The sequence below is a fragment of the Gallus gallus genome, chromosome 5 (genome assembly GCF_016699485.2).
Source record: "Gallus gallus isolate bGalGal1 chromosome 5, bGalGal1.mat.broiler.GRCg7b, whole genome shotgun sequence".
Lineage (NCBI taxonomy): Eukaryota > Metazoa > Chordata > Aves > Galliformes > Phasianidae > Gallus > Gallus gallus.
This window is the reverse complement of record NC_052536.1, coordinates 57,424,078-57,436,074: the sequence shown is the minus strand read 5'-3', so window position 1 is coordinate 57,436,074 and position 11,997 is coordinate 57,424,078. Positions and strand designations below refer to the sequence as shown.

The following is an 11,997-nucleotide window of genomic DNA, read 5'->3' as shown; positions in this document are numbered from 1 at the left end:
CAAAAGAACAGGAGAATGAGTCCACGTGCAGCTGCTCATCAGCATCGCCTGGAGGTCTCAAACTCTCTCCCCACCAGGAGCACTCACCGAAGCCCCACCTAAAGCTTGGGAAAGAAATGAGCGCACACATTACAATGCAGGATTTGTTGTGTCCTACAAGTCGGTTGTTTATTGACTTTTTTCACTAACCAAGATGTAACCCACTCCCAACAGCAGCACAGCCTGCTCTGCGCCCCAGCTGCCACCAGGCTGAGCTCCGTGGCTCAGGCTGTTCTGCTGCAGGTGAGCTCTGCAGTTCCTGACAGCTGACACGGGCTCAGGGCAGAATACCTGCCACCTCAGGTTCACAATTGAAGTTCCACAACACATAAGAGTTTCATAAACCAAACTAGAACCAAGCAGAGAGTCGTGGTGCTTTCACAGCTGAAGGTTTACAACAGTTCAGCAATTTGGGTCACGTACAATTATCAAATCCTGTTTCTCTGACCTTTGTGGCAAAGTATGCTAAGCAGTTCCTAACAGCACAGACTAAAACAGGACTCACCCATCACAGCACCCTTCAGCCCAAACTAAAGCAGTGCTCCTCCCCGTGTCTGCAGCATCTCCTGCACAGCCACTGCCATCCACAGCCCCAACCGGGACCCCAGGCAGCCTTATTTCCACGTATCCACACCTCACTTTGCTCAGGGTTGGCCCTCACAGGTACTTCACGGTGGACAAACCCACAACTTGGTTTGGCTGAAGCACAGCATCCACCTCTGCTTGCATTAAATACATTTATTGCAAACATCTTTACACAAAAATAGGTTTTCTCTAGGCCATTCACATGCAACTTCAAGGCGGGAAGCACTACCTACAGTACAGCTATTTCATCTATACAGGTTTCATGTCTGCCACACGTGGTACAATTAATTATTACATCTTAGAATTGATCATCCATGCACCGCTCAGAGCTGTCAGCACGGAGGGCTCAGGAGCCCGAGGTGTTGTTGCTTCCAAAGCGCTGATTGACGCTGTGCAGCAAGTGCTTGGGGAGGCAATTCCAGGAGCTGGCCAACATCTCCTTAAAGCAAATGACTGCTTCGAGGCACAGCCTGGGGGAGAGGGAACACAGCTGCCGTTAGCATGGAGTCCTGCAAGGTGAGCTAATGATCATTTACAGCTGGCTAGCTAGGGCTTGTGTTCATCTCCGCTGCCACATGCCCATCCTGAATGGAATCTCGCTCTGTCCCCATGCTCAGCTGCTGTTGTTTCAGCTCTCTTTAGGGGAAGAAATGTTTTCAAGCATTTTAATTGGCACTGAGCCTGCACCAGCTGCTATAGAAGGGGACACCACAGCTTAATGTTGAAGTCTTTCTTACCTTACGAGAGATCGTGGTTGTAGAGAAAACACAAGGATTTCATTACTGTGAGCCTGCACGTGGGAGAGGGGGAGAGAGAGAGAGAATCAGTTTGCGTGGATCCCCTCATGACAGCAGAACCAAAGCAGCCAAGGCTCAGAGGGACCCCGGTGAGGAAGGCAGACACAGCACAGGTCTGGGGGCTGGAGTTCACGTAAGCCACAAAGGCAGCACATAAGCTGGACTCAGAACTGCTCACCAAACCCTGTGGTGCCTGCAGTTAGCACCAAGGGAACCACAGGTGGATCAGTGCCCCCTGTCCTGCTCTGCCTGGCCAGCACCCAGCTCAGCAAAGGGAATAGCAGCAACCTAACCCTGTGGGTGCTGCTGGAACTTCCAGGTCTCCAGGGAGCTGCACGTGAGATCCTCTGGGCCCAGGGACTGTGTCAGGCTCAGCAGTCACTCTTTTATTGTTGTTTTCAAGGCTGACGTGACTGTGTTGCACCACTCTTGTTTGCCACTTGCTGGTTCCACCTGACACCCACTGGTTCTTACATTAAAATGCACAGCCGTGCTTGCTCCCAGTCACTTTCCAGACCATAATACTCCCTGTCCTGGCTAAAGAAACCCTCTCTGTGCCACGTGCCCTCAGCAGGGCACCACAGTGAAGAAACTGCTTTGGGAGGGGCCTGCTGAGCTCACCTGGTGAGCAGCACTGGGCAAAGCTAAAGCAGGAGCCAGGAGATGAGAGCTCCAAGTGAACACCACCATGAGGGAAACAAGCCACAGGTGTTCAAACAGTGAATAGTGACCTTTTCTAGAAAGGCAGCACATTTCCCCTTAGAGCTTTGTTTATGTGTCTGCCAGCTCCGCACCACAGTGCTGATGAGAAGCATTTCACGCTTGCTGCAGTGCTAAGGAATTGCAGCTCCTGCAGGCAGGGCAGGGCTGTGCAAGAAGGAAAGCAAAGCTTGGGATAAACTTACAGCTTTAGAATGGGCGAGCAAGTTGTTGGCACAGCCCCCGAAGACGATCACCTCTCCCTCTTCGCTTGCACAAGCGGTGTGCCACAGCCTGCAAACAGAAGGCAGCATTCAACACCACCACTCCACCCAAAAAGCCACATGTGGGGTTTGGATTTAAAGCTGTGACACGCAGGTCTGCCTTCCCAGCACTATCCTGCAGCACTGATCAACGCAACAGGAGATCGTGGTCGGAGGAAGAGAACTGCTGGCCAGTCAATGATGAGCTGTGCAGGCTGCTCTGGTTAGAGCAGGGCTGCGGGGCTCAACTGCCTGCAGGTATGGGCACACATCAAATATGCACTCCTGGAGGATGGCTGCAATGGACATACAGCCTGTGAGAGCAGACTCTGTCCCCCTCGAGTCAAAGGGCTGAAGGAACACAACCTGTACCTCTCTGGAAGCCTTGTGGTGTAGCAGCTCAGCTTTGAAAAACAGACCCCTCCTCACCCCTGCCAGCAGCAAGGCCCACGGGCACACACTGGGAACCACTGCTGCTGCAACTCGCTGAGCCCCCACCCAAACCTCTTCCCCAGACACGATGGGTCACAGCTCACGTGACACGGGTGTTTATAATGCCCTATGCATGCATCACCATTGTTTTAATGCTTTTTAAATCGCTGGTCATCACCTCTAATTTACTCAGTAGGTCTTTATGGAACACAGAAACACCCTGGGTGAGCACAGGGCCAGCCCTGCACAAGGATGCTGAGAAGTGTGTGTCTGTGGCACAGCAGGCACACAAGGGCTCCAGCCAGCTCCTGTGCCGGCACACACAGCTCAGGGCCCCTTCAGCCTGCACATCCAGCCCCAAATCCCTGCTTCCTGCTGCCTCACAAGCAAAGTACTGAGCTACATGCTGGCTGCCTCTCCCTGCCCCGGGCGCAGCACTGCTGTGTGCAGATGTTGCATATCGGTGTTTGTGGGGTAGGAACTGCTAACACAGAGTACTGTGCCGCTAGGAAGGACAAGCAGTGTGAGGAGGAATGCGTGTCCTCCCTCACTGGCATCATGAAGAGCCCCCTCGCTCTTTTTTCTTTGCTAAGTTTCCAAGAAAGTGTACACCATACCTGGGCTTTTCAGAGTAGTTATGCTCGAACTGTACCCACTCATTCTTGCTGATACAATAAATCCAAGCATCACCTGAAAGCAAGCAAAACCCAAATACAAACAGGATTCTTTTAGTTCTGTTTGCTGTAGTAAGCACGTACTCTGTTATAATACAGTGCATCTTTGTTCATAAACAAATCAAGCTTTTCCAGGACAAACCCTGTGAAGCTTAGGGGAATGGCTGTTTGTGAGGGTGCACAGTGACAGGACAAGGGGGAATGGTTTTAAACTGAGACAGGGGAGGTTTAGGTTGGAGATAAGGAGGAAGTTTTTCCCCCAGAGGGTGGTGACGCACTGAACAGGTTGCCCAAGGAGGCTGTGGATGCCCCATCCCTGCAGGCATTCAAGGCCAGGCTGGATGTGGCTCTGGGCAGCCTGGGCTGCTGGTTGGCGACCCTGCACATAGCAGGGGGTTGGAACGGGATGAGCACCGTGCTCCTTTGCAACCCAGGCCATTCTGTGACTCTATGAAGCTTTGGGCTGCCTGTCTGAAAACAGCACTTTAATAGGAGGAAAGATGGAGAACTGCAAAGCTCTTACTAATTGCAATTTGCACGTGATGTTTTTAGAGCAGCCCGAGCTCTGTAAATAGCACTGTCTGCACACACTCAGTGACTCTGACTCTGTCAACTCAGCTCTTGGCCACAAGGAATTGGATCACAGGATGTGGAAGGAATGTACAAAGACTTCAGGGTGACTAGGCAGTAGTTCAGGCTCCTATTTAAGAACACAAAGACAAAATCCTTTTGGAACGACTTACTTAATGGCTGCTTGTCAGTGGTGAATCCTCCAAAGAGAAAGAGATGATCAGAGGAAATGGGTGTTAGAGAATGCCAGGAGCGGCCCACCGGGCAGACGCCTTGCGCCATTCTGTGTTACAATAAAAGCACCATTAATCACTGATGTGCGAAGGCTAAACAGCGCTGCTCTTTTCTGCTCGTTATTTTTCAGGTCTTTGAACTACGTGGCTTCATACTGCACACAGGTCACTACCCAACACAAAGTTTTTACTGTGTATAAAGTGAAAAGAGTTTTGCTCCTATGAGGACTTGAAAAATGCTGATGGTAAAAAGCAGGGAAATAATCCTACTTGTGTCTGCTCACCCACTGCAGTTTACTAAGCCTCACTGGATTGATTAGAAGTGAATAAAGATGACACCTTTATACTGCTTTCCACACTAAAGAACTGCAGTTTTAGTACCTACATTTCATTCCACTCCCAAGTATCCAAATTCAGATAGTAAAGGTCGTTCATTCGGGACTCCTACAACAAAGCAGAGCGTGGTTGAAGCACTCCATCTGGGTTTTGGTAGCACAGCGCTCAGTGGGGCTGCGACTTACTCTGTATCTGCCCCCAAACACAAAGCCTCTGTTCCCCACTGTAGCACACGCATGAGCTGCTCGTGGCGATGGAGTTTTACCCTGGGAAAAGAAAACTTGAAATAAGAAGGGGAGTCTATCAGATACGTTAACAAAAGAAAACCTCATTCCAACAGAAACCCACAGTGGTCAGCAAAGCATTCCAGACCCACAAAGTAGGCAGGCAAGGAGAGCAGGGCCTGAGCTACGGTCAGACTTAAGGTCACCAAGGAGCAGGGAGTGAAAAGTCATTCTGTGGGCAGAACTGCGTGAGGCAGAAGGCCTCAGACTGTAAACAAGGTAACGACATAATGAATGTCACACAGGATTTTTATTGAACTACTGTGAAATATCTGAGACCCATTAGGTAGTAAGATAAAGCAAATCCTCAGTAGTTTGAGCAAGGAGCTGCTTATCTCACATTTAATTTCTTCCAATCCTGTGGCAGCCTCACTCCATTTGCCTGTTCCTGAATACTGCTGGGACACTTTAAATGGAGCCTATTTGCAATTGCAGAGCTTTTTGTTTTGACAAGGATCCAGCAGCCAAGCGACACACAAGGAGCTGTCATGCTGCAGTGGGGATGACAGGAAACCATGAACTTTGTTTCCCTGAGCTCCCCTTAAGAACAAGGCCACCGAAGCATGAAAGAAAGCAACTCGGTGGGGAAAAAATGATGAAGAGAGAAAGAACAAAGGACAGGCAAGCTTCTTGCTTTTGGAGAGGAGGGAGAAGCCACGTAAACAATGTAAACCAGCATTTGTTATCAGCCTCAAGTTGTGCCAGGTGGAGGCACAGAGGTTAGGAAGGATTTCGTTCATCAGCAACCCATTCTAACTTAAATTTAAGCAGTAAGCCAGGCCTGGCAGAGTCATGTTTGATTTCACAGGCTGCTGGAAGAGATATGGCACGAATTTCTGAAGCGCTGTAACTTTAACTGATGTAAGAACAGTAATTACCGTAGTTATAGGCTGGCTCCAAGTAAATGTTTCAGTGTCCAGAACATGCACGTGGTCATTCCACCCTCTTGGAAGACCTGAATTCTTTAAAAATAATTACGAAGAAGCAAATTTTAATAAGCACTAATGAAATATTAGATGTCAACAGAAATAACTTCAAGGTGAGAAGGTTTGCTTACCCAAAAAGAGGTCTCATCAAATTCAAAGGTTCCTCGTTGTTTCCCTTCAGGAAAATAACCATAGCCTCCAAAAAAGATTAGCCTGAAACAAAACATGCAACAAGAACTGTTAGAAATGTTATCACATTTCTCACTGCAAATTAAAGCTCTGTAAAGGTTGGGCTCAGACTGAAGTCAGGGAAGCACCTTTGACTTCATTATTTCCAATACATCAACAGTGCAAGTTTTCCAGGTGTGAGGCCCTGTTTCTTGCCTAACCAACCCCACCACCTACACAAAACCCTTCTGTAGGTGTTTCCCAGTCCCCAGGCTGCTGAGCTTTGCTGCTGTTCCAAAAGCAAAGCTGACAGGCCTGCTGCCTGGTCCCTGTGCTCCAGCCTTCCCTATCAGGGCTCTCACACAGAACTATGGGTGCCTGCCCCTGAAGCTTCCTGCCTCTGCCCTTTCCAAGTGTGCTGCTCAATTTCCCCAATCCCCAAACATTCACAGACAGTCTGGTGAGAAGCCAAAGGAATGTACACAGTGTGTAGGTGAAAAGAGAGAAGCCACCCAGAGAGGAGAGGGCTGAAAGGGAGAGCTCAAGTGCCTGTTCTGCACAGGAGCCTGTGCTTTTGCCAGAAAGTCTTAACGAAGAGAACAACCTATACAGCCAACAACACTGCCACAGCTCTGGCCCTGCAAATCTAACAGTGAACTCTCTCTCAATGCCTGGAATCTGGAAAGTAACACCGTGGGCACTCTGCAAGCTCTCCTTTCTCTGCAGTGAATCCCACAGCAAATGCAACCAGCACAAAACAGGCAGAATTAAGAACACGCATTGCTGAAAAAGCAATTTACGTTTTTTATTGAAATGGCTTCCTGCTCTCCTGCTCTCAAATCAAAGACACACAAACAAGCTGTTCCCCAAGATATGACCAACAGATTGCATTTTGTGTATAATGGGAATCCCAAAACAGGCTTCTCTGTCCTTGCCAAGAAGGACACTGATATAAGCAAGCATTCTTTAGAACAACAGAACAAGAAGGCACTGTGGAAGATCTGCCTGCAAGGAGCTCATTTTTTGCACTGTGACTCACTTGGATACTTTGTGTCTTACACATACACAGACTGGGAGTGAGGTTTTTCATTTAGAAACAGCTAAAGGACAGAGCAGATTTAAAAGGCTGGGGAAAAAATCCAGCGTCTTCCCGAAGTAGGTTTGCGCTGCAGGCAAGAAGTCCTGCTGTAGCTCTTGTTCAAACAAAAAGACACAACAACAACAAGGCTGGGATTGATGAAAAGCACACACACACACACACACACACACACAAGGATTGCTGTGCTTTGTTGCTGGAGCCTTACTTGTTTTTGTAAACCCACACGCCAAGTTTGTCCTTTGATGAAGGGGGGACCCCCTGACACTCTACTCTGACCCACTGCAGCACTTTGTCCGTGGATCTGGAATTTAACATGTAGAACTGTAGAAAATAAAAAGATTTCTTTTACCCAAACAGTTAGCTTAGAGCTTAAGTCTGACTGATGTTACAATAACAACTTGTAATTAGCATGTATTGGTACAGAAGCACTACGTGAGTTCTCTCCCTCACTGCACAGAGCACTGACAACATTTGGAATGAAGTGTGGACCCAAAGATCTTTTTGCAGACTCGGGCCCCAAACATCCTCTTAGGAAAGTCACAGGACCACGCACACGGAGTGGGACCATCCAGAAGCTGCAATGGAACAAACTGAAGGTGTGCACAACGTCACAACTGTCCCGTAACTTAAAAGAGGAATTCCAAAAAGCGTTCTTAAAGCGCTTGCACAACACCTCCTGATATTAATTCAGTGACCTCTGCAAATTTCCATCTCTCAAAGAAGCAAACTTGGAAGCACCGGTGCAATACAATTTACAGGGTGAACTGCTCCAGAGCAAGTGCCATCCAAACAGCTAACAGGTCACAGTGCTTCTCTGTGCTGGAAAGCCACCAGAGAGCAGTGGTGCAGAGCTGGAGGCCAACCTCAAGCTTGGAAAACAGATTATCTGACGTGCTGCAGAGAACTAACACACTGTATGGATAGAAGTGTGCCAACTAATCACCTGAATGGAAAAATCAATAAATTCACATGGTAAGCACCAAATTTTGTTAGTCCAAATCTCTCAGGTAAGCATCAAAACATGGTTTCAATTAGTTTGCACCTGAGGAAGCTGCTGACAGGGCACGACAGCTGTTATCTGCTTGCCAGTAGGTGAAGCCACGGAGCACACAGTGCCTGAATCCACATTCAGTATCCCATTATTAGCATTCAAGCTCTGAAACTATTTCCAGTCTGTCCAGCAATTCAGAAGAAAATGCTTCTGTGATTTGTGAAGGTGATACATTTCCTGCTGTGCATCTACTTTAAGTAACTGAAAAGTCCACCTCTGTACAGAATGAGACCAAAAGCTAACGATGAGGAACTTATTTGTGAGAAAGGGTTTACTAAATTACTGACCTTGTTTGTGTTGCCACGTGCATGGTGTCCTCCAAACAGGTACACCACCCTGTCTACACACACAGCACAACTTCCAGACATGGAGGGTGGAACATCTCCCTCTGTTTTACTCTTCTTCCTACAAGCACAGATTGAAACATTACATTTGACCAAAACAAACAGTAACAATTCTGTCTGGAGTGGAAATCTGTACCACCACCATTGCATCTTTAACTCTGACAGATCACTGCGGAGCACTCAGCTCTGAGTTTTTCAGACCCACACAGACCCACATACCAGGCAAGCGCTATGGGGAGGTGGGGTGGGGAAAAGACATCTTAATTATCATGTGGTCTCTGGGGGAGGAATCCTGTCTGCCCAGTGCAGGAGTTCAGGGTGCTCTTCTCATTCCATACCCCAGAAGATCCTCAGGCAAAAAGGCCGCACCTGTCTAAACTGCAAATTTTAACGTGCTACTGTTTTTCTTTAACGTTTGTAAACACTATAAACACAAAGATAAGCTTCAGCTCCACACTTAAGGCTGTCCCAAACCACTCTGACAGCTGCAAGAAGTGCTGAAGTTGCATTTTCTGCTAAGCACCGAAGAGACTGAGGTGGCCCCGGCCAGCTACAGCATCAGACCAGCATGTTCCCTTCTCCTCCTGCACTTTCAGGCATGCAGTTCCACACAACTTTATGGCCCTTACTGGTCTTAGCAGACACAGCAATTTCTTTGGCAGCATAAATACTTAATGAAAAGGACAAGAACTAAAACACAGAAGGTACCCACAATGCTTTCTTCACCAGCACGTGGTACAAATTCAGCATTCAGGTGTTGCATCCTACACCAGACATCCCAAAACATCTCATGCTGATGCTGACATTTGCCTGTACTGACTCCCTGAGCTCTCTCTCCCACTTCACCTCACTCATTCCTGTGAAAATTTGTTTTTCACATGGAAAAAACCACAAAATAACGACTTTGGAAATATCACATACATGTAAGCAACAGTAGGAGAGGTGGGAATAAAAAAGTCAGGGAGTTCCCCTTCTGTCCACAGATCCTCAGAGTGGTCACTGTACCAATTTAAGACTTACATTTTCCATAAAACAAAAAATATTAAGTTAATTATTTACTGTACCATCTTCCAGTTTCCATGTTGTAGATCCATATTTCATCTCTAGGCAGATAGAAGTCATAAAATCCCCTAACTTGGGCATTCTGCAGAACATATCAGAAAAGAAAAAGGATGCTTGAATTACAGGCTGCTCTGAATGTTTACAGCCCCCCCGAGACCCAACCTGCAAAAACAGCAGGAGCAGTGCGTGCTGCACTCCTGTACCTCCTGCCTGCACACAGCAGTTTGGACCTTATTACTGTTTCTGCTGGGGACCAAACTCCTGGCAGGGCCACAGGTTGGGATACACAGAAGCTACAACTCGTGTTCTTATGCCAGGCAGGGCAGCTGGGGTGCACAAAGGAGCCAGAGCGTTCATTATAATTCCCATTCCCATGACACCACCAGAATAATCACAGAACCACAGCGTGGTGTGGTTGCAAGGGACCACACAGCCCCCAGCCCCAGTCCCACCCCCGCCGTAAGCTGGCTGCCCCTCAGCTCAGGCTGCCCAGGGCCCATCTATGGCCTTGGGCACCTCCAGGGATGGCAATACACCAAAGCTGTGTCTTGAGCTACAATTCACCCACTGAGCCTGCTGCCAAATGAAAAATGATTCATTTTCATTCCTGTCAAAACTGTAGAATGGTTTGGTTGCACTTGCCACGCACACACCTCAACATGTTAAATAACCAACTTGTGATGGGTAACATGCAATATACAGTTGTGCTGACAACGATGTAACAAAAACCACCACTTTGCAGGGAGCACATTCCATAGCAGGTTGTATGTTCTACTCTTATAACTGGAGTTTTTGTTTTTTAGAGGAGGGATCATAGAACGGCCTGGGTTGAAAAGGACCACAATGATCATCTCGTTTCAACCCCCCTGCTATGAGCAGGTTTGCCAGCCATGAGACCAGGCTGCCCAGAGCCACATCCAGCCTGGCCTTGAATGCCTCCAGAGCCACGTCCAAACAAACAGTACATAATTACCCGCACTACGGGTGACAGGCAGGGTAGCACAGAGAAGAGCGTACCTTGTATCCTCCCCAGACGTACATGCAGTGCCCATCAGTGACTGCCACGTGCCCACTGCGCTCTGCAGGGCTGTCGTTCTCCAGCTGCTCAAAGCTGTCCTCAGCTGGAGCCGGGAGCTCTTCATCTGCCTGCAGGTCTTCATTATCGTCAGCCATTTTGATCTGGTGCTACATAGAATAACATAACAGTTTTGAAAACCACGAAGGCAAAGAACCAAAGCAAATTAAAAAAAAAGGTGATAAACCACATGCTGTTGTCTTTCAGAATGATGTTTCAGTGAAGGAAGCTTTCATATCACTCAGGAAAGTTACAGAAGGGCAACAGAGCCGTGAGGGGTCTGGAGTACATGTCTTACAGGGAGTGGCTGAGGGAACTGGGACTGCTGAGTCTGGAGGAGCTCAGGGGAGACCTCATTGCTTTCAACAGCTCCCTGGCAGGAGGTGGTGGTGAGGTGGGGGTTGGCCTCTGCTCCCTGGTAATGGTGACAGCAGGAGAGGTGCTGGCCTCAAGTAGTGTCAGGGAAGGTCAGGTTGGCTACATTAGGAAAAATTATTTCTCAGGAAGAGCAGTCGGGCGCTGGAAAAGGCTGCCAGGGAGGAGCGGAGTCACCGTTTTGGGCCTCCAAAGCTAAGCCTCCTCCCCAGAAACCATCCGCGCTGCGCAGTGCGGGACCTCACCTACATCGCAGAACAAAGCAGAGCCCCTCTCTGCATTACGCCGCGGGCGGAAGGCCCGAACCTACCGACAGGGCGCAGGAGGAGCCCCAGGGCAGCACCAGCTGGGAGGTGGCAGCCGCGGGCCTCGGGCACGTCACCTGCCGGAGCCTTGGGGCGGACTGAGGCGGCCGGGGGAGCAGCAGTGCTCCGTGCGGGCAGGGAAAGGCCTTTCGCGAGGCCACGGAACGCGCGCAGCCGCACCGCGCGGGCTGACAGCGACTTCAGCCTCAACTGCCTCAGCGACCGACACCGCAGCACCCCGGCACGCGATTCTGGCGCGTTAATTATACTTCAGAGACCCTTACCCGCCCCTCTGCCTCAAGTCCACCCGACCCGCACCGACCCCTCCCCGCCATCAGCGCTATTTGTGCACCACAGAAGACGCGCCACACGACGTCCGCGGCCTTCAGCCACGCTCCCCCCGCACCGAGCGGCCCCGAGGCGACTCCCGAGCCCCGCACCCCGCACGGCACGCCAGCCCGTGCCTCCGGAACGGCCCACCGCCTCCCCGCAGCCCCGCTCCCGGCCCGGCCGCACCCCCCGCCTGACCTCCGCGGGCCCCGCGCAGCACCAACAACCGCCGGGGCCGCACTTCCGGCCGCACCGCGCAGGCGCCGCTCCGGCCGGCGGGGGAGGGGCCGCAGGCGGGCAGGTGCTGCGCCACGTGCCGGAGGCGGGGCGTGCAGTGCCGGGGGGTTGGA

General features: G+C 49.9%; 1 protein-coding gene across 7 annotated transcripts; it reads right to left on the bottom strand.

The window, feature by feature from the left end:
• Nucleotides 1-142: 142 nt before the first annotated feature.
• On the bottom strand, nucleotides 143-11,903 carry KLHDC2 (kelch domain containing 2). 7 transcript variants are annotated; one of them, XM_040701099.2, is made up of 14 exons: nucleotides 11,724-11,903; nucleotides 10,580-10,747; nucleotides 9,565-9,644; nucleotides 8,444-8,561; nucleotides 7,311-7,426; nucleotides 5,970-6,051; nucleotides 5,791-5,874; nucleotides 4,814-4,894; nucleotides 4,678-4,736; nucleotides 4,233-4,342; nucleotides 3,433-3,505; nucleotides 2,327-2,414; nucleotides 1,362-1,414; nucleotides 143-1,094 (listed from the first exon to the last, which is right to left on the bottom strand). In XM_040701099.2, exons 2-14 carry the CDS (start codon nucleotides 10,733-10,735, stop codon nucleotides 971-973), a joined length of 1,224 nt encoding a protein of 407 aa, XP_040557033.1. In that variant the 5' UTR covers nucleotides 10,736-10,747; nucleotides 11,724-11,903; the 3' UTR covers nucleotides 143-970. The 7 variants fall into 7 exon arrangements, with proteins under 7 accessions (XP_040557033.1, XP_015132219.3, XP_040557034.1 ...); XM_015276733.4 differs by having other exon boundaries at nucleotides 11,758-11,903; XM_040701100.2 differs by having other exon boundaries at nucleotides 11,782-11,903.
• Nucleotides 11,904-11,997: the final 94 nt, after the last annotated feature.